We start from the raw sequence: 27,600 nt of genomic DNA, 5'->3' as shown, positions 1-27,600 counted from the left end.
TTGAGCAACCTGATGTCGTGAGATGTTCCTGCCCATGGCAAGAGTTGGATCAGAGGATCATCCAACACAGACCACTTGGTGCTTCTATGCTGCTGCATAGCAAAATGAGGAACAATGTGGGGAAAGTAATCATGGGAGTATTTATTTAGAAAGAGACAAAGAAAGGGCCAAGAAGTGGGAAAGAGGGCAGTAAAATATGAAAGCCAAACATGGGTCAGAAAAGGGCTGCTGTCAGGTGTTTCAAATGAGTTTCTATGGCTCAGATGGAACATGGACAGGGGTGATGGAACTGCCAGACATCAACATGTTGGTGGTGCTTCCTTTGGGCTTGATAACATCCACCCATCACTTCCTAAGGCTTTGCAGCCTGGTCCCAGCATCCATCTCACTCTGGTTTTGATGACCCAGAGGGGCCAGATGGAGCCAGCCACGCTCAGCAGGCCAAGAAGCCTTTCTCTGGAGCTCTGGCTCCAAGCTCCAACCTTCCCAAGCCTCTCATCTCTCTGACCATTAAACGTGGTCCCTAGGTGCTCCTTCAGATCACACTCCCTTTAAAATGAAATTCCTCTTGCAGAAAGCTTGTGGCACATGGGTAATCCTATTCTACATCTGCCTTGGTGGAGTAACAGGTTAGGGGGTGAGAAACCACCTCAGGGAACAGGGATGCTCTCCGGGGGAAGATGCATGAGCTGTAAAAAAGAGATGGAAATGGATCTGCTGACCTCATCTGGAATTTATATTGCTTTCAGAATGGAAATAGGAACCCCTCCTGGAGTGGAGTGGGTTCTTCCTCTTGGGCTGTCCTGGCCACCAATTGCTGCATTTCTTGCAGAGGCACAGCCTGGCTCCTTAGCACAAGGTGCCCTGCTCCCTGCGGGAACGGGATCGGGATGGACATCACAACGCCGGGGCGGGAGCGGCTGCTGCAGGCAGAAACCTCCCAGGAAGGAGGAGAGGATGCAGCAAAGGCAGAGAGGAGCGGCCAGCGGGGAGACCTGAGCCTGGAGCCCAGCCTCAGCACTGCCCTCCAGAGCAGGGCCACCCAGCTCCTCGCAAGCAGTAACCTAACTTGGAATTAGTATTTTTTAAATACAGCGATTTTGAATCTTTTCTTCTCGACGGATGCTGCTGCACCACCCCGTGGAGCTGCTGGGGATGCTCCTGGCAGGTAAATGGGGGTTTGATGCCACCCCGTGGGCTCCAGTTTGAATCCTTACCTGGGGGCACACCAGCACAGGTGTAAGCAGTTAGGCAGTTATGCATGGGGATCGCTGGCCTACAAAGGGTCAGGTTTTTTGTGTGTGTTTTTTTTTTTTTTTTTCTTTTTTTAAAGTGGGGCTAAATGTTCATCCTGTAAGGGAAGAGTATGTCTGTTCTGTTAGTCAAAGGCAGAGGAGATAGAACCAGCTCAGGAGAATGGCACTGAGGCTAAAAGTTTTCTGCGGGTAGGTTGATGCAGAGATCAATATATGTGACAACACAACATTTATTGCAGTCATAGGAATAATCTTGCTGTATTTTTAGTGTATGTGCTGGCTGGCTTGAAGAGCAAATGGACAAAGGTTTCAGGCTGAGCATTTAAAATGGGAAAAAATATGCAGTTGTCCAGATGTTGTAGTGTTTGTGGATGCTGAGCACCTACATAATGAGCTTGGGCTATTGCAGTTGTGAAAAGATGTTTGTGATGGAGTATTTTCTCTTATTTCATGTTGATGATGCTGTGTGAAGAGTGTTCTTCTATAACAAGGGGATTTTCTGTTATAAACTCATTTATCCTCCTTGTACACATGTCTTAGATGATGGAGGCACAAGAATAAAGCCCCATGGCTGTTTGTAAAGGTTACCAGTATGAGAATTGGATAAACCGTCAGCTGGGCTCGTTTTGTTTGCCTTGTTATGGCTGACTTCTATCCTGTGTTGCAAAACTGTGAAGGGAAATAAAAAGTTTGCAGTCAGGAAGGATGGTTTTCAGGAGGGTTTGCAGTATGAATGTGTAGCAACAGCTTTCACTGGGGCAGGAACTGAGACATGGTGGAGAGAGAGGAGGAAGCACAGCCTTCACTGCCTGCTGGGTCTCTGCTGCTGCTCCTCACCTCGGGCCACCTCCAGCAGGACGCTCAGGGTTAGCCTGGCTGTCCTGCTAGGGGAAGAGGGCCTCAAGCAGAAATTCTGGAGCTTCCATCAGCAGAGGCATGGGTGTGTTTGTTATGCTGCTAGTGCCAGCAGCGATTCATTGGGTTTGTGCCTGGCTAAAAAACAACCTTTCTTTTACGACTGTTATCATTTCTAGCTAAACAAATACCATTCCTCTCATTTCCTCTTCCTCTAAACTAATTAAACTCATCTTCTTTATTTGTTTGCTTGTAAGGACTCCGTTTTACAAGCCAAGATTTTAGCAGTTATTTCTGTCTGGCTTTCCCTGAAAATTGTATTCCATTTGGTCTGGGAGCTGTGACCCCTTGAAGTGCTCAGAGCCTCATGAAAAACCCATAAACTGACATGCATTTTGGGGAAGCAGCTCTATCCCTCTCATGATGATTCCTCAGATGGGAGCAAATAGATGCTTTCAGCTCCAAACTAGATCAGGCACTGGGAATGAGATGCTTGGAAAGTGCCTTCTGGGCACAGACTGGTAGGGAAAGCAACCCTTATGCACAGAACTAGAGTAGAAAAGGCCTCAGCCCTGCAGGCAGATTCTCACATCACCCAATATGAGCTCCAGATGGGATATCACACTGCCTGAAGGAGATGGGTTGTAAGACATGAAGACCGAGCTGTCTAGATTCTACCTGTGTGTCCTTGGCACAGTGAGTACCATTCCCAAGACTTGTCTTCTCTTCATGTTCTTCTATCATCCAGGGATGCTGGTGCCTTTGAAACAGGCTGCAGAAGTGGAGAGAGCCCTGCAGAGAAGAGTGGCCATGGTGGGTTCCTCAGTGCTGCTTGCAGGGCCGCTTAACATCACGCTCATCCACTCCATATGGTGGGAGCACCTCAATGGCACTGCTTCCCACACCATCCTGCAGTATGAGAGGCACAACCTGACCATCCATATGCCATACATTGCACGAGCCCATCTGCATGCGTCCAATGGATCTCTCCTCCTGGAGGACCTCCAGGAAAGCGACAGTGGCATCTACAGAGTGACTGTCAACCAAGCAGAAAGGGAGAGCTTGTCAGTCTTGCTGGATGTCCTCAGTAAGTGGTGGCTATGAGAGAGAGGAGTGGGGTGATGGATGCAGGCAGTATTTTGAACATATATGGATTATCAGCCTAACAAAGGGGTATGGGGAAGAGATTTTTGAGCCAAGCCTTACAGGCAAGTGATGGGGAGCTTGGACCAGCTGTAGATAGAGACCTTCCCAGAACTCTGGGAGACCACCAGATCTGGTGATGCTTCTTCAGCATCAGGATATGACAAAGGGCTTGACCCCATACTGGAAGGTCTCTTCCATCCCTTCTTTTCTGCTCTCAGAAAGAGATGGAGAGGCTGGCAGTGTTGTGGCCGGTGTCACCCATGCTGCATCATTTCCAAGGAAAGCTGGCATCACTAACGGAGTGAAGCCCAGCAGGGTGGTCTTCATGCAAAAGTCACCAAAATCGTCCTTCACACACCATGCTGTCTGTGGCTGTTGGCTACTTCCAGGGACAAAATGCTGTTGCTGAGATAAAAGCATGCTTTAAATAACACATGAGTCTCTTCTTGATGTTGCTCTTGCCAATTCCCTTAATTTGCTCTGGTTATTTTCTTTCTAGTAATGCTGCTGCCATGATGTTACTGCAACATCTCTGCTGCAGAGAAATTTGCTTTCCTTTTCCTCTTTTTTTTTTCCCTCATGTACTAAATGTGCTCTGTTAACCCAAGTATGATTTAAAAAAATAAAATAAATGACTTAACTAGGAGTACCAAATAAATGCCAGAAAGCTCAGCACCCTTGTGCAGTGCAAGACTTTCTAGCAAAAGTCACCTGCAATCACATCCTTGCAGATTAAAGGATGCTTTAATGAACACTACCAGCCTGATCCCCTCTGTGGACGGTCCTGCTCAGGTCTGAGAGAAGTGCTGGTGTTTCTGTTTCCTTTCCAGAGCCCGTGTCTCACCCTCAGCTCTGGAGCAGTGGCCTGGTGGCCAAGGCAAGTGGTGAGGTACTGTGTGAGGTAGCAGAGGGCAGGGCAGACGTCTTCACCTGGAAGAAGGATGGGCAGATGCTTCCCCCGGACAGAAGTTACCACCTCTCTGGAAGCCTCAGTGTTTTGCCACTGAGGATGGTAAAGAAATCGGACTGTGGCTGCTATTCCTGCAATGCCAGCAATGGGATAAGTTGGCAGGAGACCTCCCTGAACGTCACTGTTGCAGGTGATCACTAAAATAGTGGCTAAAAATGAGCTTCCCGTGGGCTGCCCTGAGGGGCATGGAGAGATGCTGTTCTCCAGAACTCAACACTCTTCCTTTGCTCCACCTGTTGCCAATATCCCTTGGTTACTTCATTCTTCCTCCATCTCCCAAGGTCTTGCCACCCAGGATGTCCACGTGCTGTCAACCAGAGCTCGCTATTGTAGGATGATAGGAAGCAATTTGCAGTCTTCCGTCCCACCTCTAGCCGGCGCCAAGCCACAGATCTTGGTGCAATGAGCAGAAGAATTTGCCCATTCCTTCTTAGAGAATGTCCCTAAGCCTAGGTCAACATCACAACCCTTGGCTAAAGCAGTGGTGGGCAGGATATGGTCAAAGTGTTGGGCAGAGTGCCTGTGGGCAACATTTAATCCCAGCTGGGTGTTTCATGGACCAGAGCCTCCAGAAGAAATAAATCCATCAGCTAGTAAAGTGAGAAATCCAACCTACCCATGGTGGAACTCCATGGCCCACTAGAGCCCTCCATGCTGATCCTACTGTGACATTGCTCCCAGCTTCAGGGATTGTTTTCCTTTTTTTTTTCCCAGGTCTCTCCCCTCCCTTGCAGGATGTGCTGAGGATTTCAGTGGTTGCTCTGGTCTTTGCTGCTGTCTCAGGATGGGGCATAATTTTTCCTGTCTGCCAGTCTGAAAAGCTAAGAATAAGTGAGTCTGCACTGGGCTGAACACCCAGTTTTGTCTTCCAGTGGTGCTGAGTGAGGAGCAATGCTGTGGGAAGAGATGGTAACCAACTCATGCCCCCTTCCTGATGACTAAACATCTCCCCTTCTCATCTGGAGGCTTATCTTAAGAGTAAACTCTCCTTGGTGGTTGTTTTTTGTTTGTTTTAATGGAGAAAACTCATTTTGTTAAGTTCTCAGGTCAGGTTGAACCCTAGCATATCCTTACATAATTTTTGCTCAGAGCGTTGAGGTGACTGAGAGACACATTAATAGAAAATTGTAGCATCTCTGAATATTTTCATTCCGAGACTCCATTTTAATAAAGTATTTTATGTACTCTGTGCCATGGTTGCAGAGCCCTTTATAGCCATCCCTTCTTTTAAACGGGTCAACCCTACCATACCCTGGACAGGGACACCCCACTGCTGCATCCCACCCAAAAGGAGGGCTGGGGACTGGTGTGGGGCAGCCTGGGGGGACATAGATGTCACCCCACTCTGCTCTGATGTCTAGGGGGAGAGCTGTGGAGGTGGCTCAGTGCCTACACCTGTGGGCTGGTGTGCATCTCCTCCATCCTGGCTGGCACTGCTGGGCTCCTCTGGATGAGAGAAGAAGGTAAGAGGGGTTTTAGGGAGTGTTGCAGTGCAGATACCAATTCTTTCCCTCACAAAGGATACAGCATGCAAGAGTGATCATTGGAGTGGGGACCTTATGGGAGATGAACATCCATCTGAGTGTTGGCTGGAGAGGAGAAGGGCCCTTTATAGAGGATATGGACCCCTCGGGCTCAACATGTTGTCCTTGGCAAGCTGAGAAACCACCATACGAATTAGACACTCACTTATACTACTAATATGGTTGTTCTTCTTTTTCACAAAGCCTTTTCCCAGTGGGTAACTGCAGAAAGGCACTTAGAATGACCAAGGAATAGAGCTGCAAGTTGTGGGGGAGAAGGGGGGGTAGTGAGAATGGGGGAGGGGAGGTGACTGGAAAGTCCAGTCATGAGAAAGGGACATGATGGAGACTTACAAAACCCTGAAAATGGAAAAAGTGGTGCTCAGCTCTGTGCTGTTCTCTTCCAGGCCCATCCATTGCTGTCATACTGCCAGAGATTTTCCTTCTGTACGTGATCGTGATCACCTTCTTAGTGGCCTCCACAGTGACATTCCAGCCTACGAAGCTCATCCGGCTCCAAAGCACAGCAGGTGAGCTGTTCAAGAAAGGCAAGAATGGAGATAAAAGCAAATGATAAGGGGGTTTATTTTGCCACGCATCACTCATGTACAAAGTAATGCTGGCAGCCCCTGTCCACCTGTGGGAAGGCCACATTGACATGTCTTTCTTGTCCTTCCCATGGCCAGCACAGCGCACGATGGGCTACGCTGCTCCAGGAGGGGTGCTCCTGGTGGTGCTGACAAGCAGCTTCCACATGAAGAACATCCACCGGCGCCATGGTGAGGAAGCTGTCTGCCTTAGCCCTTCTGCTCTACCATTCAGAGCTGGGACTGCTCCAAAAATCCATCTAATTGCTGTTGTTTTCTTTTTTCTTTTTTTTTCCCAGAGATTTGCTTTTCTTTTTTTTTTTTTTTTCCTAGGTCTATTTAAGCAAGTTTTCATAGTGGCCAACTGCTTTTTTTCTTGTCTTTTCCTTCTGACTGTGTTTTCTGCTGCTTTTTCCTTATCTGACCACAGAAGAAGGCTGCGCGGCGTTCATGGACGTCACCACCCTTGTGGTCAGCACAGCAGCAGTGTTGGCCCTGCCGATCCTTGCCATCTTCCTCTGCTGTAAGTGCCCCCTCTTATTTCCCCGAGCCCAGTGTGAATTATTCAAAAGTTGTTTTTCCTCATTCCGAGAAGTCCTCCTAACCTCTCTGGTGACAATATCCCTTCCCTATCCCAGCCCCAGATGCCATCTCCTGAATTCAGTGCCCCATGCTGTGCCTCTCAGGTTGCTTTCAGTGATAAATGTGTTTTTTCACAGATCACACAACACAGGGGTGGCTGCAGAAACGTGACTCCAATTGTGCAGACATGGAAAGGTACAGCCTTCTTTCCCTTTTCCCATGTAAATTCATAAATATGATCTTGGAGTGAAAAGAGTGGGATATGGAAGCCAACACATGCTTTGTTCCAAAGTTTAGACCCCAAGAAAGGTGCAGACCAGCTCTCACCTCCCTGTCCCTGATTTCACCTCGGGTTTGTGATGGAATGCTCTGGTGGGGTCCACGTTCTGTCCAAATCCAATGCACAGCCTTAGTCAGCTTCTTTGTGCCCCAGCTATAACGACCCTGAGTTGGAGAAAGGAGCGTCACAGCTGTCTGTAGGGTCTTGCTGGGTTTGGAGATGTGCAAGGTTTTGGGCCTCAGGCATGGGGCAGGGCTGCACTTGTGGCTCCTCAGATGGTCAGCACATGGAATCACAGAATGGTTTGCATTGGGAGGGACCCTGAGGATCATTTGGTCCAACGCATCTATTAACAGATCAGGTTGCTCAAAGCCACATCCAACCTAACTTTAAGCACCTTCAGTGATGGAGCACTTACAACTTCTATTACACAGCACCCTCACTGTGAGACATTTCTTCCCTCCAGGTCCTTTGAGATGTCCCTGCCCATCAGCAAGGATCCTGATTTAACCTGCTAGACACTGGGGATGTTTCCTGTGTGGCTGGCTCAACATGTTAATGGATCTCAGTTTCATAGGTCTGAGACTATGATATTGGCGATATAAAGCAATGAAATTAATCATTTTTTGTCTTTTTCTTTAACACAGAACTAGGGGTTTCTGATGCACATTTTTCCATTTATTTTCCACTTTAAAACCAGGCTCTGAGTTAGAGAAATGCCTTTAAAACAAGTTACAAGTGTATCCGTTGCTAGTTTATGACATTAATGAGGCTGTGTATGTTTCTGAGTGTGTGTAGGTAACCAGCCATGTCCACCCCAGCCTTTTCCTGCTGCCACACAAGGCCGTGCTTGATGCTTCCTCTCCACATGCAGATGACATCAGGATGATTTGCACGTTTGCTCCCTGTGCACTTCCTGAAGACCTGTGCAAATGGCAGCATCCATGCCTGTGGAGACCTTCATGTGCTTTAAAACTATTTGTTTAAATGCAAATCCCTCTGTAGGAGCGCTGTGCTTGTCACTGGCTGTTGACAATGGCTCCTCTGCTCTCTGCTGGGTTTTTCTGCACAGGAAGGAAAAGATGAGGTGTTTCGGGGTGTGGTGTGTAGGCCAAGATATGAGTGTTGCTTGCACAGAGGATTTCCTGCCTCCACAGCAGTGTGGGGAGGGCATTCTCTGCTGGACGAGACTGGATCTGTTTCAGGGGTGAGGGTTAAGAATTCATTCCTTTCTGCAACTTTTAAAATCCTCTCCTTCAGTTCACCCCAAGCAGCAGTAGTTGAGTGCTCGCAGTTCTGCATGTGGGATCCTCGGGGCTGGCCCAAGGGGAAGCAAACGCAAATCAAACCCATGATGGGATTTTGCTGCCCTTTGTAAGGGAAGTAATCTCCCTGCAACAGCAAACTCTGACTGGTTACAGATGGCAGTACCTCCTCTGAGGGGCATAGGCCATGTTTGTCTATTTGCCCACCTTCTGTCACGGTTTCCTGTTGCCCTGATACTGTGGGTACGTGAAATTATCTATTGACTTTTTGTCTTTGCTTAGCAGACTGGTTTCTCTGCAATGCCATTAAGCTTTTAAAAAAAAAAAAAAAAAAAAAAAAAGTTATTTATTCTAGCAGGCTGAGGTAGGCAGTGGGATGCAATGATCAGACCATGGAGGGAGATGCTTGTCCCAGCACAGAGTGTCTCACTGTGGCACTGTTCCTCCCTAGAGGCAGCTCTTTGTATTTCCCTTTGCTGAGCCCCACGAGGTCCCTCAGCCCACTTAGTTCCACCCTGGATGCCAGTATCATCATTGGTGCCACCCATCCCAGTGTGGTGGCACTGCTGAAGATGCTGAGCCCTGGCACATAGTGCCAGCAGGATGCAGTGCTGCTACCCATGACTAAGCTGCTCTGCTGGTTGCCTGCCCAATGCAACGTTGACAAGAAGGACAGAGAAGGTAGCAGGCATAGCAGCTTTCAGGATCTCTAGCAGGGACCTCGAAGAGACCTTTTGCCAGCATTGATTTGAAGAAGTAATAGCACAAAATATTCTGTTAATATATCCTTACAAGCATAGCTGCTGAATTGTTGTATAATACAAGTAGTGCTTGCCTGCAACACCATAGTAACCTTTACATGCTATGGGTGATAATTGTGATGTAGCACTGAGAATGGGGAGGCACCTCCTAAGAGTGTTCTGTTTTAACATGATAGAAGTTATAACAACATAGTCAAACTTGCTAATGTTTGTTGATGGATACCCCTGCCCTGCAATCTGTTTAGGTAACAGAAAGAGCTGTGTCTCTGAATCAAGGAGATAAGGAAGTTCTGCTGAGGCTGGGTACCAAGAAAATAGGGGGTCCTGCTTGGAATGGATCACTGAATATGTAACATGCTCCTGGGAAAACTTCTGCTTAGACAACAGAAGTTATGTATATAAACAGAATATCTTTTGTGTAAGGTATGCATGATGGGAGGATTGCCCCATATTTCCCCAGTGCTGCCCATGAGAATAAATACCTTCTTAAAGGTAATAAAATTTTGCTGCTAAGTGTCTTTGCATCAATTCCTTCCACTGAGAGTGTCTTACCCTCTGGAGAGGCTGTCATCCAAAATCCAGGAAGAAAACCCTTTAACTCCAACATGGTGTTAGAAAGTGGCATTCCTTTATTCCTCACAATATGTATCAGATGACTTGAGGAGCACAACAGTGCTCTGTCAGCGCTCAGGTTCTACACTTACACAGTTAAGATAAACATATAAAATACGTTGGCATATATCTTCATTCTTTCTTAAGGACTCCTTAATATATGCTAATATCCCTCTGGGCATGCTCAGTGATACGTAGGGTGATCGAGTGCCCACCTACTTCCCCATTTTTCACCATCAGCTTCAGCACTGAGACTTTCTTGTTAAGCCATAGCGAGCCGCTATGTGGAACCCTAGGCAAGTCTTTGTCCGTGCTGAGGATGAAAGCGCTCTGCTATGACTGGAGGCAAACTATCAGAGAGCTGGCCTGTGGGAACAAGCACTGCCCTTGAAAGCTGAACAATAACGGCAACAGTGAAAGCAGGGGAGTTTTAAGGGGAGCTGCAAGAAGAGGTGAGTGCATGTATGGCCTGAGCTGGCTGGGTGCCGGCAGGGAGGGGCGGAGGGATGGGAAATGGGGAAACGGGGCAGAGCAAAAGGGGTAGGGGCAGAATGAAGGGGATGGAGCCGTGGGGCTGAAGCTATGGGGACGGGGGACCCTGTAATGCTTCCCAAATGGTGTTCCCGGTCTCCCCTGTAGGGTATCTGGTTCTGCACCTCTAGCTCAGCTCTTCCCTCTTGTCCAGCCCTATAAACAGCAAATCTATAGCGCTTCTGAAATAGCACTTCTGAAGCGTTTTAGAGCTGACAAACAACCTCTCACTGCCCGCCCAGCACTCCCCCAGCTGCCTGGCCCAACCTCTGATCATTGCTTGGCATCTCCCACACCTCCAGCACTAGCTGTGAGGCTCCCTAAAGCAGAGGTGCTCATCGCTGGCCTTTGGGCTGCAATTTTGCACAAAACTTCTTTTTAGATGGTTCATTTCCCTCCCACCCCCCTTTTGTAGTTACTCTCGCTTCTGTTAGAGCAGAAAATGAAGCACTCAAAAATCAGTTGCTGCAGTCTGCAGCAGCTGTGCTGAACTCCCAGCTGTCCTGCTGCGTGCAGACAGTGAAACTTGTTTTTTTGCTGCTATGTAACTGCCAGGAAGCGGTTTTTGATTTTTTTTTCTACTGTTTTTGACAGTTCTTTTGCTCAGTAAGGCAAAAGTGACTGAGGGAGAAGTTGCTCACAGCTGAGCTTTCTGATTGTTAATGTATTTAACCTTCTGAAGCTGAATGGTTCGTGTTTTTTCCGTTAGGGAAGTCTGCAGATAATAGCTTCTGCAGCACACTGCTACAAAACAGGAAGGAGATGAAATATTTGCCTGCTGTATATCAGCTCCATCCATATCTATTCCCAGTGTGCTTCTGCGTGCATTTATTCCCACTGAAGATCAGTCAGTAGTCAGTAAGCTCAGGGGCAGAGTGTGCACAGTGCTTCAGTGTGATGCGCATCACAACCTGATTCTGAGCTACCCTGGGAAAGGTACAAAGGTATGGGCATGGCAAGGTGTGAGATCTCCTGGGGTAAATCGAGGTGTAACAGCAACAAACAGTCTGTTAGATGTTTACTTATATCCCACTACAGTACTTAGATTGATCTAACTATTCCTTACTGGTGGTGAGCCATGATGATATGGTATGACTTGAAAAGAGAAAGATAAAGACAGAGAGATGTCACTACCCTTGGATCCAGTGATGCCACTTAATTAGGGCATAATTAGTTGCTCTGGTGGTGGGCACACACGTGAACGCCACTCTTCTGCCTCCTGTGTGCTTCCCCCACCCACTGCCCCCACTTCTGTCAGCTGCTGCAAATGTGACAGAGGCCTCTTGTGGTCAGCAGGCCTTCTCTAAAATGTGATCAAGGCTTTACTGCTGCGTAAGTGCAGCTTGAGATTTGGAATAATCTGTTAATGGGTCGGAGGGAATTCTGTGGGTCTCACTCTCTTCCTGCCCTCCTTGGGCACAAGCATCATTTGTGAGATGTCTCCTCCTTAATTAAGTTTGCCTGTTACAAAACCTGTGCTTTTCCTGTTTATTGGTGTGGCTGCTGATGCTGCCCCATATAAGGGTCATAAAATTGGGGAAGTAAACTCTGGAGGTCACCAAGCAGGTTCCCTACAGATTACACAGGAAAGTATCCAGGGTGGTAGTGAAGATCTGCAGAGGAGACTCCACCACCTCTCTTGAGCAGCCTGTCCCAATGTTCTGTCACTTTCATTTTGAAAATTTTTTCCTCGTATTCAAGTTTCAGTTTGTGCCATTTGTTCCTTGCCCCCTTGTTACACACCACTGAAAAGAGCTTGTTCCCCCCATGCACTTGACAGGAAAGCGCCAGCCTAGGACAGAGTTGATTTGGTTCATAGTGTCTGCTATGCTGCTGTTTTAGTTTTAGCATAAAAACAGTGTTGAAAGCAGGCTGTTGTTTTTATTGCCGTGGAGCAGCGCTGCACACAGCCAAAGACCTTTTCAGTCTTCAGTTTCTGGCTGCCAGTGAAGGGCTGGGGAGGCAGGGAGCTGGGAGGGGAGGGGACCAGGGCAGTGACCTCAACTTACTGCAGGGGTGTTCCATAATACATGACATTGTGAAGAAAATATGTGAAAAATAATGAGGAGTTGACTGAGCAGCTGCTGCTCAGTTGTCTTTTTTTTTACTTTTTCTTTCTATTCTGGGCTAAACTACATCACCGCCCTTTAGATACTTTTAAGCTTCGATAAGATCCCCTCTCAGTCTTCTCTTCTTCATGCTGAACAGCCCCAGATCCTTTACTCATATAGGAGATGCTCCAGGCCTCCCATCATCTTTGTGGTCCTCCACTGGATATAAAAGTTCCCTATCTTTCTTGAACTGAGGAGCCGAGAACTGAACACAGTGCTCCAGATGTGGCCTTACCAGGGCAGAGCAGAGAGGGAGGATCACTGCCCTTGTTCTCCTGGCCACACTCACATTAATGCACTGCAGGTTATCATTGGCCTCCTTGGCCACAAGAGCACACTGCTGGCTCATGGCTATGCTGTTGGCTACCAGGACACCCAGGTCCTTCTATGCAGAGTTCCTTTCCAGCAGGTCAGCCCAGAACTGGTACTGATCTATTCAGCATTCCTCCTCAGGTGTAGGACTCAGTTCTTGATCTCATTGGACCTCATCAGGTTCCCCTTCACCCAGCTCTTAGCCTGTCTGGGTTTCACTGAATGGCAGCACAGCCTTCTGGTGTGCCAGCCACTCCTCCTGGCTTTGTATCTTCAGCAAACCAGCTAGGGATACACACCTTCATCCAGTTCATTGATGAAGATGTCAAGCAAGACTAGATCCAGTACCAACCCCTGGGGAACTCCGGTAGTTAAAGGCTAGACTCTGCACTGCTGATCACAACACAGAGCTCTGCCAGTCAGCCAGTTCTCAGTCCACCTTGTCTGCCCATCTATCCCATGCTTCCTCAGCTTACTTACAAGGATGTTGTGAAGGACAGAAGCTTTGCTGAAGTCAAGGCAGACAACATCCACTGATCTCCCCTCACCTCCCCAGCCAGTCATAACATCACAGCAGGTTATTGTGTTCGTCAAGCAGGATTTCCCCATGGTGAATCCATGCTAATGCTCCAACTGGCAAAATGGAGAAGATAATTAGCACACCAGTGTTTTCTGCTTGTGCTCCCAGGGCTTTATATTCTTTGATCCTGCCCATGTTCCAGCTCCCAGTATAACCCATGCCCACATGGAAGAGCAGCAGTAGACAGCTGCCGTCTGGGGAGCCTCACTGCCTTGTAACAAAAGGCTCTTTGTGGGCCTGTCCTCCCTCTCTATGTTCAGCTAAAACTTCTTCCAACCTCTGCCCCCATGGAAAGTTTTAGCATTTGCTATCAATCCCACGCTGTAGCAAACATTCATGGGAGGAGGTGATTTTCAGTTCCTGGCACCGACTTCCTCACAGACAACAGAACTCCTCAGAGACTGAGATAACAAACTGATATTGACATGAATTCCTTTCCCCGGGGGACCTTATTTATTTCTCCCTATCGGAACCGGAGGAGGTGGAGGACGGATCTGTTTTATAAATTGCAGCAGCAGTTTGCAGAGGAACTTCATCACATGCCTGCTTGCAAACTTACTTCTCAGTGAAGCGATACTGCCTGGGTGCCTGGACAATGCTGGCTGTGGCCTGGAACATTTAATTCCTTTTCTGAGTGCTGCAGCTTTGTGCAATTCATCTGAGCTGGAGGAAGGTCCTCCAACCACCGCCCTTCCTCCAGGGGAGCCTTTCTTGCAAACTTGCCTTGTTCTTTACTGGGGGAACCTCAGCCCTTTCCTGGGTGCCTAGGGAGAGCTGGGACGGACACTAGGACCCAGATGCCCACTTTGGGAAATAGGGTGTGCCAGCTGGAAATCCTTCATCTCTAAATGGTGCCTCCTCCACAGCCCTTGCTCCCACATCCTTCAAATAGCAGTTTATACCAGTAAAGAATATTTTTCTTGTTTCCTCTTAAAAGCCTCAACTGTTTCTTGCCTAAACCTCAGACATCATGAGGATGCCGAAGAAAAGACTGGAAAGTGGCTGAATTTTGCATTAGCATTCCCACAGCCCTTTGTCCCATGATGTCCTCCAAGGTCACACGCATTTTGCAGAGGGAAAGCAGACCTCATTTCCTACTCTGCTCCACTTCAAAGATATTCTTTGAGCCCATGAAGCTCCACCAGCAGCCCTGAGTGTGTGCATTCACATACAAGCCTTGCCAGCAGGGCTCTGCAGCCTGCAGCAACCGCTCTGCCTCAGATAATGCAGTGCACGGAAGTTCACGTGATTTCTTCTAAAAGCTCATTTCCTGAAGTCCTTTGATCAGGGCAGAAGCCAGAGAGCAGCCATCAGCCCTTCGGTGGTGAGGAAAGCCAGGACTGGAAGTCTCCATCACAGGCTTGAACATGATGTTCCCTGCCTATATCCTCCTCTCCTTGGCTTTTGGCTACTTTTGGGGTTAGGATGCTGGGTTGGGAATGGGCTCAGAGCGGTCCAGGGCAGCTCCATAATTGAAATATTTTTTTTCTTCCTTTCCTTCAGATGCTTCTCTGAACTATGCTGGGGCCCATGGAAGACAAATGGATGTTGCCAGGAGGTAATGACTATCTGAAGTGGGCTCAGCTTTCAGCACAGGGCCTCATCTGTGCATCAGAGCTTCTTTTCCCACTGTCTCAATTCAATTGTTGGAGAGCATGGTTTGACACATATATTCCTGGAGGGAGATTAAGGCAATAAAAGAGCATGTCCATGGTAAATGCCCTTCCTGTTGGGTAATTGGCAGTTGATCATCCGACTGTGGCATGGTGGGAAGCTAGGCATGGGCAGTGACTGCATGGTGCTCCTCTCCTCTGAGACGACCCCCATAAGTCAGCTTGAATGCCCAAGAGAAGCAACAGCCCAAAAGGTTTTTCCAGGTTGCTCAGTCATGTATGATTCTCTTACTGCTGTGCTCATGGTAACATTGGCCCGAAAAACTTGTTAAGCAGGTTATATTTTAGATGGGTGCCGTTGAACAAGCTTTGAGCCAAAAATTGTGTCCAGCTTCTTACACCCAGCCAGACTGTGTCCCTAAACATGTCCCTAAAGCAGACCACCTCTTATGCTCCCATCTGAGACTTTAATTTCAGGGCAGTGAAATCCCTTTGCTGGAAATCTGAGCTCCTCCATCATCATCCTTCTTCCAAAGCTTTGCAAATCGCAGCAGTAAATGCAGTCCCTGTTATCCAGATGCCAGTGCTTGTTTCTGGGCTCTGAAGGCAGCTATGAGCATGGTTGCACCTCATTGCAAAGTGCATTGCGCACAGGCAGATTGTGCTTGAGATCTCCCATGAAAACAGATCAGCATTGTACATACTGGAGTTTCTAGAGTAAAGAAAGTCACCTAAAAATACAGAAAGTCCAGAGAGCAAAAGCTAAAAGAATTACTAGACAGAGCTCAAATAGGCCAGGAGCATTCAATTTGGAAAGAAGTGGCTGGGATGGAAGTGGGATTGAAGTTTTCCAAGTCATTAAGAAGATGGATAAGGCAGATGCAGTGCCTGCAACCACTCGAGAGCTAAGTCATCTTGAGGAGATAAGGGAATGTGTTCAGTCTGAGGAAAAGCGCTTTCGGTATAAGCAGGGAACATGACCATAATGGCCAGCAGCTCTTTAAATTAATACTGAAGGGACAAAGTAGAGCTGCAGCATTGCAAATATGCAGTGCATGGGAAGGGGTGCAGACAAGACAGCAACAGTATTACGGCTCTTGTGCTGGTGTCAGTGCCATCTGCCAGCAGCGAGAGGTGCTGATGGTGCTTTGCATGGTGTCATTTGCAGGTGGGAACACTATTCCTAGAGAGCCCCACCAAGAGCACATCGCTGCAGGAGGAGCTCAGACCCAATGAAGGCCTGAAGGCACCCGCAGGTCTTGGCCATGTCAAACACACACTGTGAGTATGAGAGAGGAACTCAGCTGTGCATATCCTTGGGCTGGGTGCTGCTGGGCAGCTGTGGAGGTAGAGGGCAAGTCCTGAAGCATTTTCACGCTCCCTTGCGCCTCTGTCTTAGTCAAGGAATGAGCATTTCAGCAAGTGCTGCAGTATCATTGTGCCTGGGTACCACTAGCTCCTGTTGCTGGGACAGCATGAAGCCTGGGGGTGAAGCTGTGCTGAGTGTGGTCTCACTGAGCAGTAACCTCCAGTATAGCAGAAATGCTAAGTCACAGGCCTGAACCAGTGATTGAGCACCTGGTGGGAAGGCAGGGCCAACCCAGGGGAGCTCAGATGCATGCAATGTGCCTGAGTGACTGGAAGGGGTGGAGCCAGGATCCACACCTTCCAAGACCTCATTTAAGGGTTGGCAGTGGATGTGATGGTATCCTGTTGGAGATCCCTGCCTACCTGAATTCTTCTAAGGGTAAGCAGCTTACTTCCTTTATTTCTGTGCTCATGGCTGCTACATTTGATCAAATTCTTGCTCATTGCAGCCTAGGATCTTGCTGCTCTGCTGTCATTGTGGCGCTTTCATCATGTTACTCTCAAGGAGTACAGAGTCCTGTTATTCTCCTTCCAAAGGCAAAGAGCTGCTTGAGCTTGCTAGGAGCCATTTACATAACAGTTCTACAAAAGTGATGTGTTCTTATCTTAAAAGGGGGAAGTAAATCAGATGTGGCATAATGGGGGCTAAGAAATCAAAGAGTCTATAAGCCAATTAAGTTGTACTGTGGCTTTTCTTTTAAATTAACCCACCATGCTCTGGCATCTCTCTTGTTTCCAGACGTGTTGCTGGTTTTCCTGGGATCCTGCCTTGGGGTGGAAATCACAGAAAGAAAGCTTGCTGTGGAAGGATCCTCTGTCATGATGCATGCACCAGCAATCAGCAATACGAACATCACAGAGTGGGAATACATAGAGGGCAACACACCCAAATTCATCTTGCAGTACTACGCCAACTCACAGTCTGCAGTTGTTTACACAGCATACAAAGACAGAGTGGTTTTCTACCAAACAAATGGCTCGCTTCTCCTGCAGCAGCTGCGGGAGGCAGACAGTGGCCTCTATAAAGCAACAGTTGACCTGATGCAGGACAGGGCTAGGACAACTATCCTGGAAGTAATCAGTAAGTCAAAATAGGTTGAAAGGATATTTTGCTCTGACAAAGATTTGCCATGAGTACGGCAGATGAGATGCATTTTTCTGGCTTTATCACTGCTTAGAAAGACATGGACAAGAGCCAGGCACCCTCTTCCTTAACATGGACCTCCTTGTTTCATCATTAGCAGCTGAATTAGCAGGAGGTGAATGTCCTAAAATGCCCTCTGACCTTAGAATCATAAGCTCAAAGCATGGCTAGGGTTGGAAAGGACCTTAAAGACCATGCAGTTCCAAAACCTGCTGTGGCAGAGACAACTTCCAGTAGGGCAGGCTGCTTTCTGGCTGAATGTGATGTCTTCTCTTATGCCCCATGCTTCCCCACACCACTGCTATGTGTGAGCATCCCTTTCTTCTTGGAAGAAAGCATCCAGAAAATCCCTGTCATCACTTCCCAGTGATGCACTACCTGGCACCCCCTTTAGGCTGCTATCCCTGACCCAGGGGTGCCATGTCTGTCCTCCAAGAGTCAGTACTAGCCATCCTTGAGTTGGCACAGTGGTTTGATGACAGCAGCTGTTGAACTCTGTAGTTACTGCCTTGCTCCTGCAGTATCTTCTGCCTCTCTGAGCTGAACCAAGGCTGAGTTGCAAAGTGGGAAGGTGCTGTTCTCCCCACGGGGCTCACAGTTCTTGCATCTCAACCAGGGCTGGCTTTAAGGAGGGAGGAGTGGCAGTCTCACTCCAACTGCCAGATAAAGAGGGGAAATTCTTTGATATACCTGGAGTAAGACTGAGACACAAGAAAAGTCAAATGTTGTCCAACCAGTTTATTATCAGTTTAAAGTGATGGGGAAGGGAAAGACTAGTGATTATTACAGATGAGATGATGGGGAAGGGAAGGTGGGTGATAGGAAAAGAGCAAGACTTTTATGTAAAGCAGGGGCTGATTCTCCTGGCTACCTGATGAATGAAAAAAGTGTATGGGCAAAGGAAGGGTGGGGGAGAGAATAAAATGTTCTGTACAATCACTAGAAAAGATTTCCTGGGTTTGGTGACAAATGTTGCCTTGATCTGTTGGACTTCCCCATCAGTTGAAGAGGTTACAAAATACATGGAAGATAAAATGTGTTGAGTAAGGCTCATACAAGGAATGGACTTCAGAGCTACAATAGCACAAAGTAGATAAAATGGAACACGTTTTACCTATGGGCCCTCTGGAAGCAAAGAAAAGAGATCAAAATCTATGTTTTTCTGTTTGCTGTACATCTTTAGCAATTTGCTTGACAACATTACCATTGTTGTCAGTCTTTAGACAAGAATTAGAGTCACTCAAATTTGCCATAGACACTCCCTTCTTTGGCTGGTAAGTAGTTGAGAGCTGTGCAGTGCTGGAATATTGCTGCTCACATCTGTGTGGCTTGATCTGCCAGGAGATCCAGGGCTTGAGCCGTTTCAGTAGTAATAATTTCAAGGATGGTTTTTAATCTGAGAATGCAGTTCAGGTTATAAATGGGTTCTTGAGCACCACTGACCATTCATTGGATTCTGGGAAGCTGGGCTGTGGTGTTTGATTATACACTGAGGCAGCTGGTTGTCCTTAGTCCAAGTTTGGCTGCTACCACTTGTGGAGATGTCAATGGACTGTCATCATCTGAGAACACTGTATGCTTTGACACCTAATTCACCACCATCTCCCCCAGGACCAAAAAGAATACTGGGGGAATTGTTCCCACATAACATACCCAGGCCAATTTGCAGGTAGTTTCCTGTCAGCATAATGGGCACAAATCCACTAGTGTCCCTTCAGTGCTGCTGAATATTTTCAAATACCCATTCCACAGCAGGATTATTTACATGTTCTTTAGCTTGGAAGTATGTGTTGTTCAGAGGTCCTGCCACATTAGAGTTCCAGACTTTACCAGCATCACTTTCATCCCTGCACCACTCACAACTCTGAGCTCCAGCGTGGGGTTTGCAGGTGAATTCATACCTCCAGTTTTGGAAAACAGTGTGCTGTTTATGGAGGACCAAGAATAAGGAAATCCATCCTCGGTTCCCAAATGATTATACCACCCCCATTCATAGTTAGTGTGCTTTCCTATCTCATAACCCATTTTATGATAAACCCAAGTGCAATTGTTAGTCCCAACCTAGATGCCACCTGGCTGCATTTGATTCAGACAGTAAATAACCCTGGTGGGATACTGGATTGGCCATGAAGATGTGTTCTTCCCAGTGGATGCTGCAATCAATTCTGCTGCAGTTACTTGCCAACCACTTGAGGGCAATAGGGGTGAAACCCAGGACTAGGTTTCAAGTTGTGTGGGTCCTCTACAGACCCAGCAGTTGGTGAGGTTAAAAATGTTTGCTGCTTGCTCAGCCAGTTGGCTAAAAGAGTTCTTTATGCCATTCTCTTAATCCCCAGAGTCTTGAAGGGGACAATGGATTGTTCTGGGGGTTGTGACAGTACACCAAAAGAACAAAATTGACATTTTGCTCTACAAACCCAGCCTAAACTTCTGAATAATACAAAGATAGTCATTAAAATATAAATGATTAAAATAACTGCCTTACTGCATTCAGTCACGGTCTGTATTTTCACCTGTAGTTCATTAAGTATTGGGCAACCCCCACCCACTATGTCCACAATTTGTATTCCAGCAGTTGACAGTTAGGGATTACAGTTCCTTCTGATGCTGCCTGGATTGTTTCTCCTTGAGACATAACCTGTATCTATCCCTGCAGTTGTACATACCTGCAGGTTTCAGTGGTTCTGGAAGCCCTCTAATTATAAGGGGGTCATCTTGGGATCAATGGGCATCATAGTGGGTAGTTTGTGGTGCGGCTGAAGCTTTCCATCATAGATCACGTGAAGACAAGCAGCCTTTTTGAACACTTTCTGCTAATTGGTCAACCTTCCCAGTAGTGGCAAGAGGGTCTCCTTTTTCTACTGGGTTAGGACTGCCTGCCCACTAGGCAGCCCTCTGGTAAAGGACCAGGGGGCCTGATTGTTACCATTAGTCAAAAATGCCTCTTACAGAGGCAATTAAAGGAGTTCTGCCATGTCACTGTTTTCCAGAGCCTGTACCCCAGCCCAAACTCCTGAAGGGCTCAAACCTGAACAGCTCTCTCATCAAGCTGATCTGCCTGCTGCCCAATGGAACCGCGGCTGCTGTCTCTTGGAAGAAGGATGGACATTCCCTTACCCCACAAAATTATTATCAGCTCACTCAGAACTCCACTGAGTTGTGGATAAGGAAGGGAGATAAGTCGAACTGCGGCTCCTACTCCTGCAACGTCAGCAATGCCGTAAGCTGGGAAGAGGCAACCTTCAACCTCATGATGGCAGGTAAACATCAGCCTGTGGTGGGGCCAACTGCTTTGCTGCATGTCTTGGAGTTGTCCTCAGTGTTAGTTCCCCTCACTTCACTTTGCAGGTCTCTCGCCTCCTCTCCAAGTTGCACTGAGGACGACAGTGGCTGCACTGGCTCTCACTGTCATCACTGCCATCAGCTTTGTCATCTGGCTCCTGCAGCTGGGGAAGCACAGACTTGGTGAGTGCCCATACTCAAATCCCCAAACTGAGCCCTCTCTCCATGCCATGAAGAGAACAGAGGGTGCAGTAAAGCCTTTCTCTACTAACTCACTTTGTTAGTTGGAGGACTCTTGCTCAGTGGTCATGGAGTTCATATACTTCTTCTTATGCATGTGTATACTGCACAGAAATATAGAGTCCTAGCAGCAGTTAATCCCACGTGGCTTTGGGAGAAATCATTCTACCTATGCTATGTATGCAATGCATGCCATGGTATCATGGTAAGAAGCATGCTAGTCTTTCCTCTGCCGTTTCTTGGGCATCCCTGGGCTGAAACAGAACAGGCAGGACACAAAGAGCTTTCCTGCATGAAGGTGCTGAGAGCTGATCCAATACCATGTGGCACTGGTTTTGGTGACCAAGCTCAATGGCATTTGGGTCAGCACTCTGCATAATGCTGTGCAGCCATACCTAAGCCTACAGGTTAATGAGGGCGCTTCAATGGCAATCAACATTTTGGTTATCAGAAAGCAAACCATAAGACCTAGCCAAAAGAAAGACCACCCACAGTCTTTGTAGTCTTCTTCTATCTTCTACCCATCAAGAACAATTCCCAATATAAGCGAGACCGACTGAGGAACAGAGGTGAAGCCCAACCATACATGGGAATATTGTCCTAGACTAACCTGTCTCCCTGTATTAACAATGGAGTTGTGAATTAGGCCCTGTTTTGGGGGTAATCTTTCCTGAGGAGCTCTATGTGCCCAATGCTTGTGGTGAGAGCCTGTGCCACCTGAGTTCTTTGTAAGCTGGATCTCCAGAAGAAATCCAGTGCTTGCCACTGTAAGAGGCAAAAACCTAGGCAGAAATGTATTAAGGTGCCAAACCAGATGAAATTGCTGTTTTGTTCAGCTTGGAGCAACCCCAGACCTGGCTGGAATCTCCCTGTCTCTCCAGAGGTAAAGCAAAGCTTTTGTAAGCCCATCAAAACCCTTTGAAGCCCACCAGGTTTTGTCATCAGGGGTTCAAAACCTTGGGGATTTGATTCTTTCCAAAGAAAATCTGTGCTTGCATTCATTTTCCTTCACAGGCTGCACCTCAGTGGTGAGGTCCTGAGCTCCAATTCAAGTCTGATTACCTTTTTTAACAGGAAAAGAAGCATGGACATGGCTAACTCTACCCATCAAGGGGCTGTTGGGCATCTCATGTCTTCTCCTGTTTGTCACCTCTGTCATCTGGATGCAGGAAGAAGGTAAGATTCGCTGAAGCTGTGCATCCTTGTCTGATGTCCTGGTAGCTGACTGGTAGAAATCGGTGTTGAGGTTCACTGCTCAGCCTCAACCAGGAGAAGCTTTCCCATCCCAATTCTTTGTTTAATTCTTTTTCCCATAGGTGCTTCTGCTGCCTTCATCCTACATGGGCTTTGCTTCCTTGCTGCAGTCATGACTGTGGTGCTGATCACCATGATCTCTCAGTGCAGACCAGAAGCACTCCCCCAGTGCCCAGCCCAGACCTGTGAGTTGCGGGTGGAGACACAAACCCCCGGTGATAAAAGCCCCATAAGAGCCCAGGAGCAGCCTCTGAGATTATCACTACAGGAGGGATGAATGCTGCTGTGGGGCCCATGCCCTGCTTCCCACTGATGCCCATCTCCTCCCTGTACCAACTCCTCTTCACCATTGCCCTCCCACTCATCAGAAATTCTCCTCTTCCAGGCCATCATGTCATCCTGTGCAGTACAGCCATGACACTGGCAGTCAACTTGTCATTCTCCTGCCTCTTGCTCCACAACTTCCAGCAGGTCCATGGTAAGGGCTAATTGGGTTTTCACTGCATGTGCCCTTGCTTGCCTTCTTCGTGGGGGAGGGCTGGGGTGTCTGTGGGGCTGGGCAGTGGGACTCCATGGGTGGCTTTGCAGGCTGGTGCTTCAGGAAGGGGATCTGCACTCATTGTTGCCAAGGCAAGCCATGTGCTGAGCAGGGAAGGAACAGCAGGGCAAGTTTTGCCCCTGGAGCTCAAATGTGTGAAATGTAAGGATGCTCTTCTCCACCCGCATCTGGACATTCCAGCTCTGGAGCTGGTTAAGTGGGATGGAAGAGAGAACACTGACACTTCTCGCTATCTCCCTGGCAGAGCGTGGCTGCTCAGAACCTGTCAGTGTGATTGCCAGCTGCGTCCTTGCTGTCCTGGCAGCTCTCCTGCTGCTCCTGTTCTCCCTCTTCTGTAAGTACCCAATGGTTCTCTTCCTAAATAGCTGCTTGGTCACAAAGATCCTAGGCTCAGCTCTCATACTCTGGCATCAGCTTCTGTAGAAAAGGGAATCCCACACTTTCCAAGGGTATGCAGAGCATTTCAGAGTCCAGAACAGAGGAAATATTGCACAGCATAAAGCCAATGGGTGGCATGTTAAAGGTGCAGGGCTTGCAGGCCAGGTGGGTGTCCATTTCTGTGCTGCCTTCTTGCTCTCCATCTGAAGCAGAAATCTTGTGTTTCTGAAAATTGAGGGGTTCTGCCAAGCGAAAGCCTCTCATACCCACTACACCCTGCAGCCCCATTTCCTTCCCGTGCCCCATGAAGCACACACAGTGTTGGAAACTGAGCAGCTGATGCCCTCTCCTTCATTTCCAGATTACAAGAAGAAGACGGATGCCAGCAAACAGACCACAAGCACCCAAGTAATTGACTGCCCACCTCAGTCTCTTTCCCCTGCTGTTGCTTTCAGAAATCCTCATTATTTAATGAGGAACATGCAGTGCTAAGCAGAAAGCACCCACCTGCCTTCCTGCAGGGTGACATAGACTTGGTCACTACCGTGGGGGAGACACCATGAGCCTGTTCTGGCCATAGTGTAATTGTTCCCATGGGCATGTTGCGAGGAGCTCTCATGCAAACATGCGTGTCAGTTTGGGTACAACATGCTCTTCTCCTCCAGAACACGGAGTTGTGAGTGAGAGAAACCACAGATCCACAGCATGGCCGTTACATCTGCATGCCCTCATGCTGCACCCTTCAACACCTAACACCAGGTCTCAGATCCTGCCTCTAAGTTTTGGAGATAGCAGGGGACTCTGGGATCTGGGAACCCTTCCCTGTCCTGCAGTTGTCATGAGGCAGCCCTGTCCCACCTTGGAAAGGGATCTCAGTGCCATGGGGGATTAGGGCACACCAAAAGGGATTATGGCCCCCAAAGGGGATTACCACCTATTTTAAGGGGATTATGGTCCACCAAAAGGGATTACAGCACACCAAATGGGATTATGGCCCACGAAAGGGGATTATGGACACCAAAGGCTCACCCCCATGTTTTTGCAGGGGAAAGAAGAAGATCGTGAACAGAACCAAGACAAGGAGAGCAAACATTCCCTTCGCCATCCTGGAGATGACATCACACAGGAGCCGGGCTAAAAAAAAGGATGTAAGGCACCGCAAGCTCTGCCTGCTGTCCAGCAGAGTTTGGGGCAAAAATTCAGCCAAAATGTCAAAAAAAAAAAAGAAAAAAAACCAAAAAAAAACAGTTACACATTCCAGACTTAGCTGTGGACAGTTCTGAGAAGTTCTGTTCAACTGTCCCAGCTGTGATGCATTGCTACTATTTGTCAGATAAGAGCAGTACTGGCCCAGCCAATACCTTCTGGCTGCAGAAGATTCCTGTCTGTTTTGCTTTTAGCACAGCTTCTGAGAATTTCCACTTCCTGAACTGCTTTCTTGCTGTCTCCTTATATGGTGCCTTATAGCTGTAGCTGCTGTGCTCTCATGCCTCAAGTCTTTATACGGCTTTTAAAGCATTCCAGACCTCAAGTGCCCTGAGTTGATTTCCATTCCACTGAGCCAGCCTTGTCCCACCTTGTCCCACTGCTTATCAGTGTGCAGTGGGCACTGTGGGCTGACGCCAGGACAAGGCGAGGGCGCCGTGCAGTGCTGACACAAGTTATGCCAAATAACTGTGTGCCTTCTGTTACACTGGCTAAGGATAGTTCTGTGAACAGTGAAAAACACACAGATTTGCTTTCAGTTTTGAAAAAGAAATTTGAGAATAGGCTTCAAGATTGCAAAAAAATGTATCAACTTACGTTTGAAACTCCAGTTTCAGTCGACATGAATTCATTAGCTGTGAATTTTCAAATGCAGTGCATTGAGTTGTGATCAGACATTCAACTTAAAAATCTGATCATGTCTCTTAACCAGATTTTCAGAAGCCTTTTCTTACCAGAGAGAAATACTCCTCAGTTCACAGTCATGTCTTTTTTATGTTACTGCTTGTTGATACTACACACATTTGTGAAAAAATATTGTCAAGAAGAGTACACTTCCTTGCATGGGAAGAGAAAGATTTAATCTCTGATGAACACTTTGAGAACTCACTAAGAATTGCAACCACTGCCACTGAAGCAACCTGATGCATCAGTTTCACAAAAACAAGGTCATATATCCCACTAATTTTGTGGTTTTATTGCTCACTTTTTTTAAAAGATGTTTTAATTTTTAATTTTTAAAAAGTAAATTTTGTTACTTATATACAGTAGCTGTATTATTTACTTACTCTGAAAACAATGCCACCTATTTTATGATGTTGGCCTGTGATGTTAGAGGCAGATGCTTGTAGGATAGCAGTAGAAGCTGAACCTTCCCACCAGTATTCTGTTACATGTTGCTGTGTGACAGATGGCAGGAGAGGGCAGTGTGACCAAATGGTGTCTGACACGGAAGGGCATAGGACCAAAGATGTGGAAAAAATGGTAACTATTGACATTCAGCACCTGGTAAACGTTTGTGGAGACCAATCAGTGTATGTGAGCACAGTAAGGAGGTGGGTGGTGCAATGTGACAGTGCAGTGAGTCACCTCCACTGGTGCACATTTTGACAAGCACGGCATGCAGGCTTTTGTTCATTACTGGTAAAAAAGCATAGCTAATGGTGGTAGCTATATTGAAAAAGAATGCTTTCTAGCTGGTAATTTTATCTATCAAATATTGCTTTTGTGCTCAGTTTATCAGTTGCAGTTTCCATGAAAATACACGAGAAGTACCTTTGGATACTTTTGGAGTGACCTATGTATACACAGCTCAAAACGATTCCTCTTCACTCAGTGTGGTCAAAGGGTTGGACACCAGCTCACTGACATGTTCGTTCATGAGGAAAAAAAAGGAAAACCCATTTAGATCACCATTTCCATCGCTTTGCTACAGCTGCCCTGATAACCACATCCCATGTGCATCCTTCTGTCTGCGTTCCCATTGTGCAGAGAGAGGCCTCATGGGACCCAGCTCTGGGGCTGGATCCTAACCCAGCAATCTCTGCACCATGCTTTTGGAGTCCAGGGGGTGGGAGGGAGCCTTAAACATCCAAGCTACAGCTCTGCTGTGCTCCGGGTCGCCACGAATCCCATCCCCAGGGCAGGGAAAGCCCCGTCAAACTGCCAAGGCAGAAGTTCTTGGAGCCGGGACGCAGACAATGCAATGGCACAACCCTGTGGCAGCGAGGGGAAGAGCATGACAGCATCTTTCCTCTAAGCAAAGAACCGAGAGGCCTCCAAACTCTCTGTATGCGGCACGTGGCAGTTACTCACTTGGTGCACTGACAAGTTGATTCGTGTTTGAGAAGATTTTTTTTTATTTATGTCCGACAGGAAAAAGACCTTCTGCTCTATAATGGACCGTTTTGGGTAGAGCTGCTGCCTGCCACGCATCTGAACAACATCCCCACACTGGAAGGTTTATGAACCCACACAAACCTTGCACCCTAATGGCCACCTTCCAGTGCAAAGTTGACATTTCCCATGTCCATATTCATAAGAAATTGTCCCCCTCCCCCCCAACAGCAATAACAATGATTTTGTTATTTTTCAGCTTTTTCCAAACCCGGAGCAAGCACAAAAGCAGGTTTTATTTTTCTTAGGACTCAGTGAGAGCAGTGATGTGTTGGTGCTTCAGGAACATTCCCACCCAAGAGTGTCTTGACAGAGAACAGTCCTGATCACCTCCAATGTGGTTTTGTTTATGATTTCTGGATTAACTTCCAGAATTTCAGGTAAATGTAATAATCTGCAGTAGTCCCAATGTATATAGTTTGATATTGCTTGCAGAACTTGAAGTGGTTGTCACAACTCGAGGAGTCCAACACCAATTTATTTCAACTTGAAACTATGGTGATATTCACTTTCATAGAGAATCAGAACAGTTACACACCATATTCCTAATCAGTCACTGAAATGTGGGAGTGTTTGTTTGACAAACTGCATGCTAGCATGCTTCTGAACAGGACTCATTTTGCCTTCTTAAGCTCTTTTTTTTCCCTAAGAGGTGAAATATTTTCTTTGTCTTGCTAGATCACTTACAGCATTTCTATTTAACACGCCCTTGAGGCAGCCAAGTTGACGGCATTACACACATGCTGTGTGCATGCTGGACTGGATGGAGAGCCTCCAAATCACTCAGAGGTAAGCAAAGATTTCTTTCTTCCCTTCATAAACTATGTGTTCAAAGTTCAAGAGACAAAGATTTTCTAGATCAATTGCGTGCAGGCGTGCCTTTTGAGCACAGACCTTATTTTCTTGCTTGCACACCCCTGTCCAGCCGCAGCCTTTTTGCACAGGGGTTATTCTCCCAGACACGAAGACCACGGCCAAATAAACACCAAACACAAGCAAACAAACAGCAG

The 27,600-nt window shown here is 47.4% G+C and overlaps 2 protein-coding genes across 9 annotated transcripts; both read left to right on the top strand.

The window, feature by feature from the left end:
* The first annotated feature begins 829 nt into the window (after positions 1-829).
* On the top strand, positions 830-9,728 carry LOC122163907 (contactin-4-like). Of its 5 annotated transcripts, none has more exons than XM_042825470.1 (10): positions 830-1,168; positions 2,860-3,198; positions 4,088-4,357; positions 4,942-5,058; positions 5,589-5,690; positions 6,158-6,280; positions 6,437-6,529; positions 6,768-6,860; positions 7,057-7,114; positions 7,666-9,728. In XM_042825470.1, exons 1-10 carry the CDS (start codon positions 1,123-1,125, stop codon positions 7,715-7,717), a joined length of 1,293 nt encoding a protein of 430 aa, XP_042681404.1. In that variant the 5' UTR covers positions 830-1,122; the 3' UTR covers positions 7,718-9,728. The 5 variants fall into 5 exon arrangements, with proteins under 5 accessions (XP_042681404.1, XP_042681407.1, XP_042681408.1 ...); XM_042825472.1 differs by lacking the exon at positions 830-1,168 and adding an exon at positions 1,344-1,445; XM_042825471.1 differs by lacking the exon at positions 830-1,168 and adding an exon at positions 2,110-2,755.
* A 319-nt stretch (positions 9,729-10,047) lies between these two features.
* LOC122163714 (hepatocyte cell adhesion molecule-like) lies at positions 10,048-25,974 on the top strand. Of its 4 annotated transcripts, XM_042825160.1 has the most exons (12): positions 10,048-10,289; positions 14,875-14,929; positions 16,153-16,265; positions 17,092-17,433; positions 20,487-20,756; positions 20,845-20,961; positions 22,093-22,194; positions 22,335-22,457; positions 22,658-22,750; positions 23,076-23,165; positions 23,571-23,617; positions 24,255-25,974. In XM_042825160.1, the coding sequence occupies exons 3-12, from the start codon at positions 16,250-16,252 to the stop codon at positions 24,345-24,347; spliced, it is 1,293 nt and encodes a 430-aa protein (XP_042681094.1). In that variant the 5' UTR covers positions 10,048-10,289; positions 14,875-14,929; positions 16,153-16,249; the 3' UTR covers positions 24,348-25,974. The 4 variants fall into 4 exon arrangements, with proteins under 4 accessions (XP_042681094.1, XP_042681095.1, XP_042681097.1 ...); XM_042825161.1 differs by lacking the exon at positions 14,875-14,929; XM_042825163.1 differs by lacking the exon at positions 23,571-23,617 and having other exon boundaries at positions 24,255-24,366.
* Positions 25,975-27,600: the final 1,626 nt, after the last annotated feature.

This window comes from Centrocercus urophasianus, unplaced genomic scaffold (assembly GCF_019232065.1).
Source record: "Centrocercus urophasianus isolate 14NV4802_14NV808 unplaced genomic scaffold, USGS_Curo_1.0 seq_24, whole genome shotgun sequence".
NCBI classification, from domain to species: domain Eukaryota; kingdom Metazoa; phylum Chordata; class Aves; order Galliformes; family Phasianidae; genus Centrocercus; species Centrocercus urophasianus.
The sequence above is the reverse complement of the archived record's forward strand: the minus strand, read 5'-3'. Positions and strand labels throughout refer to the sequence as shown.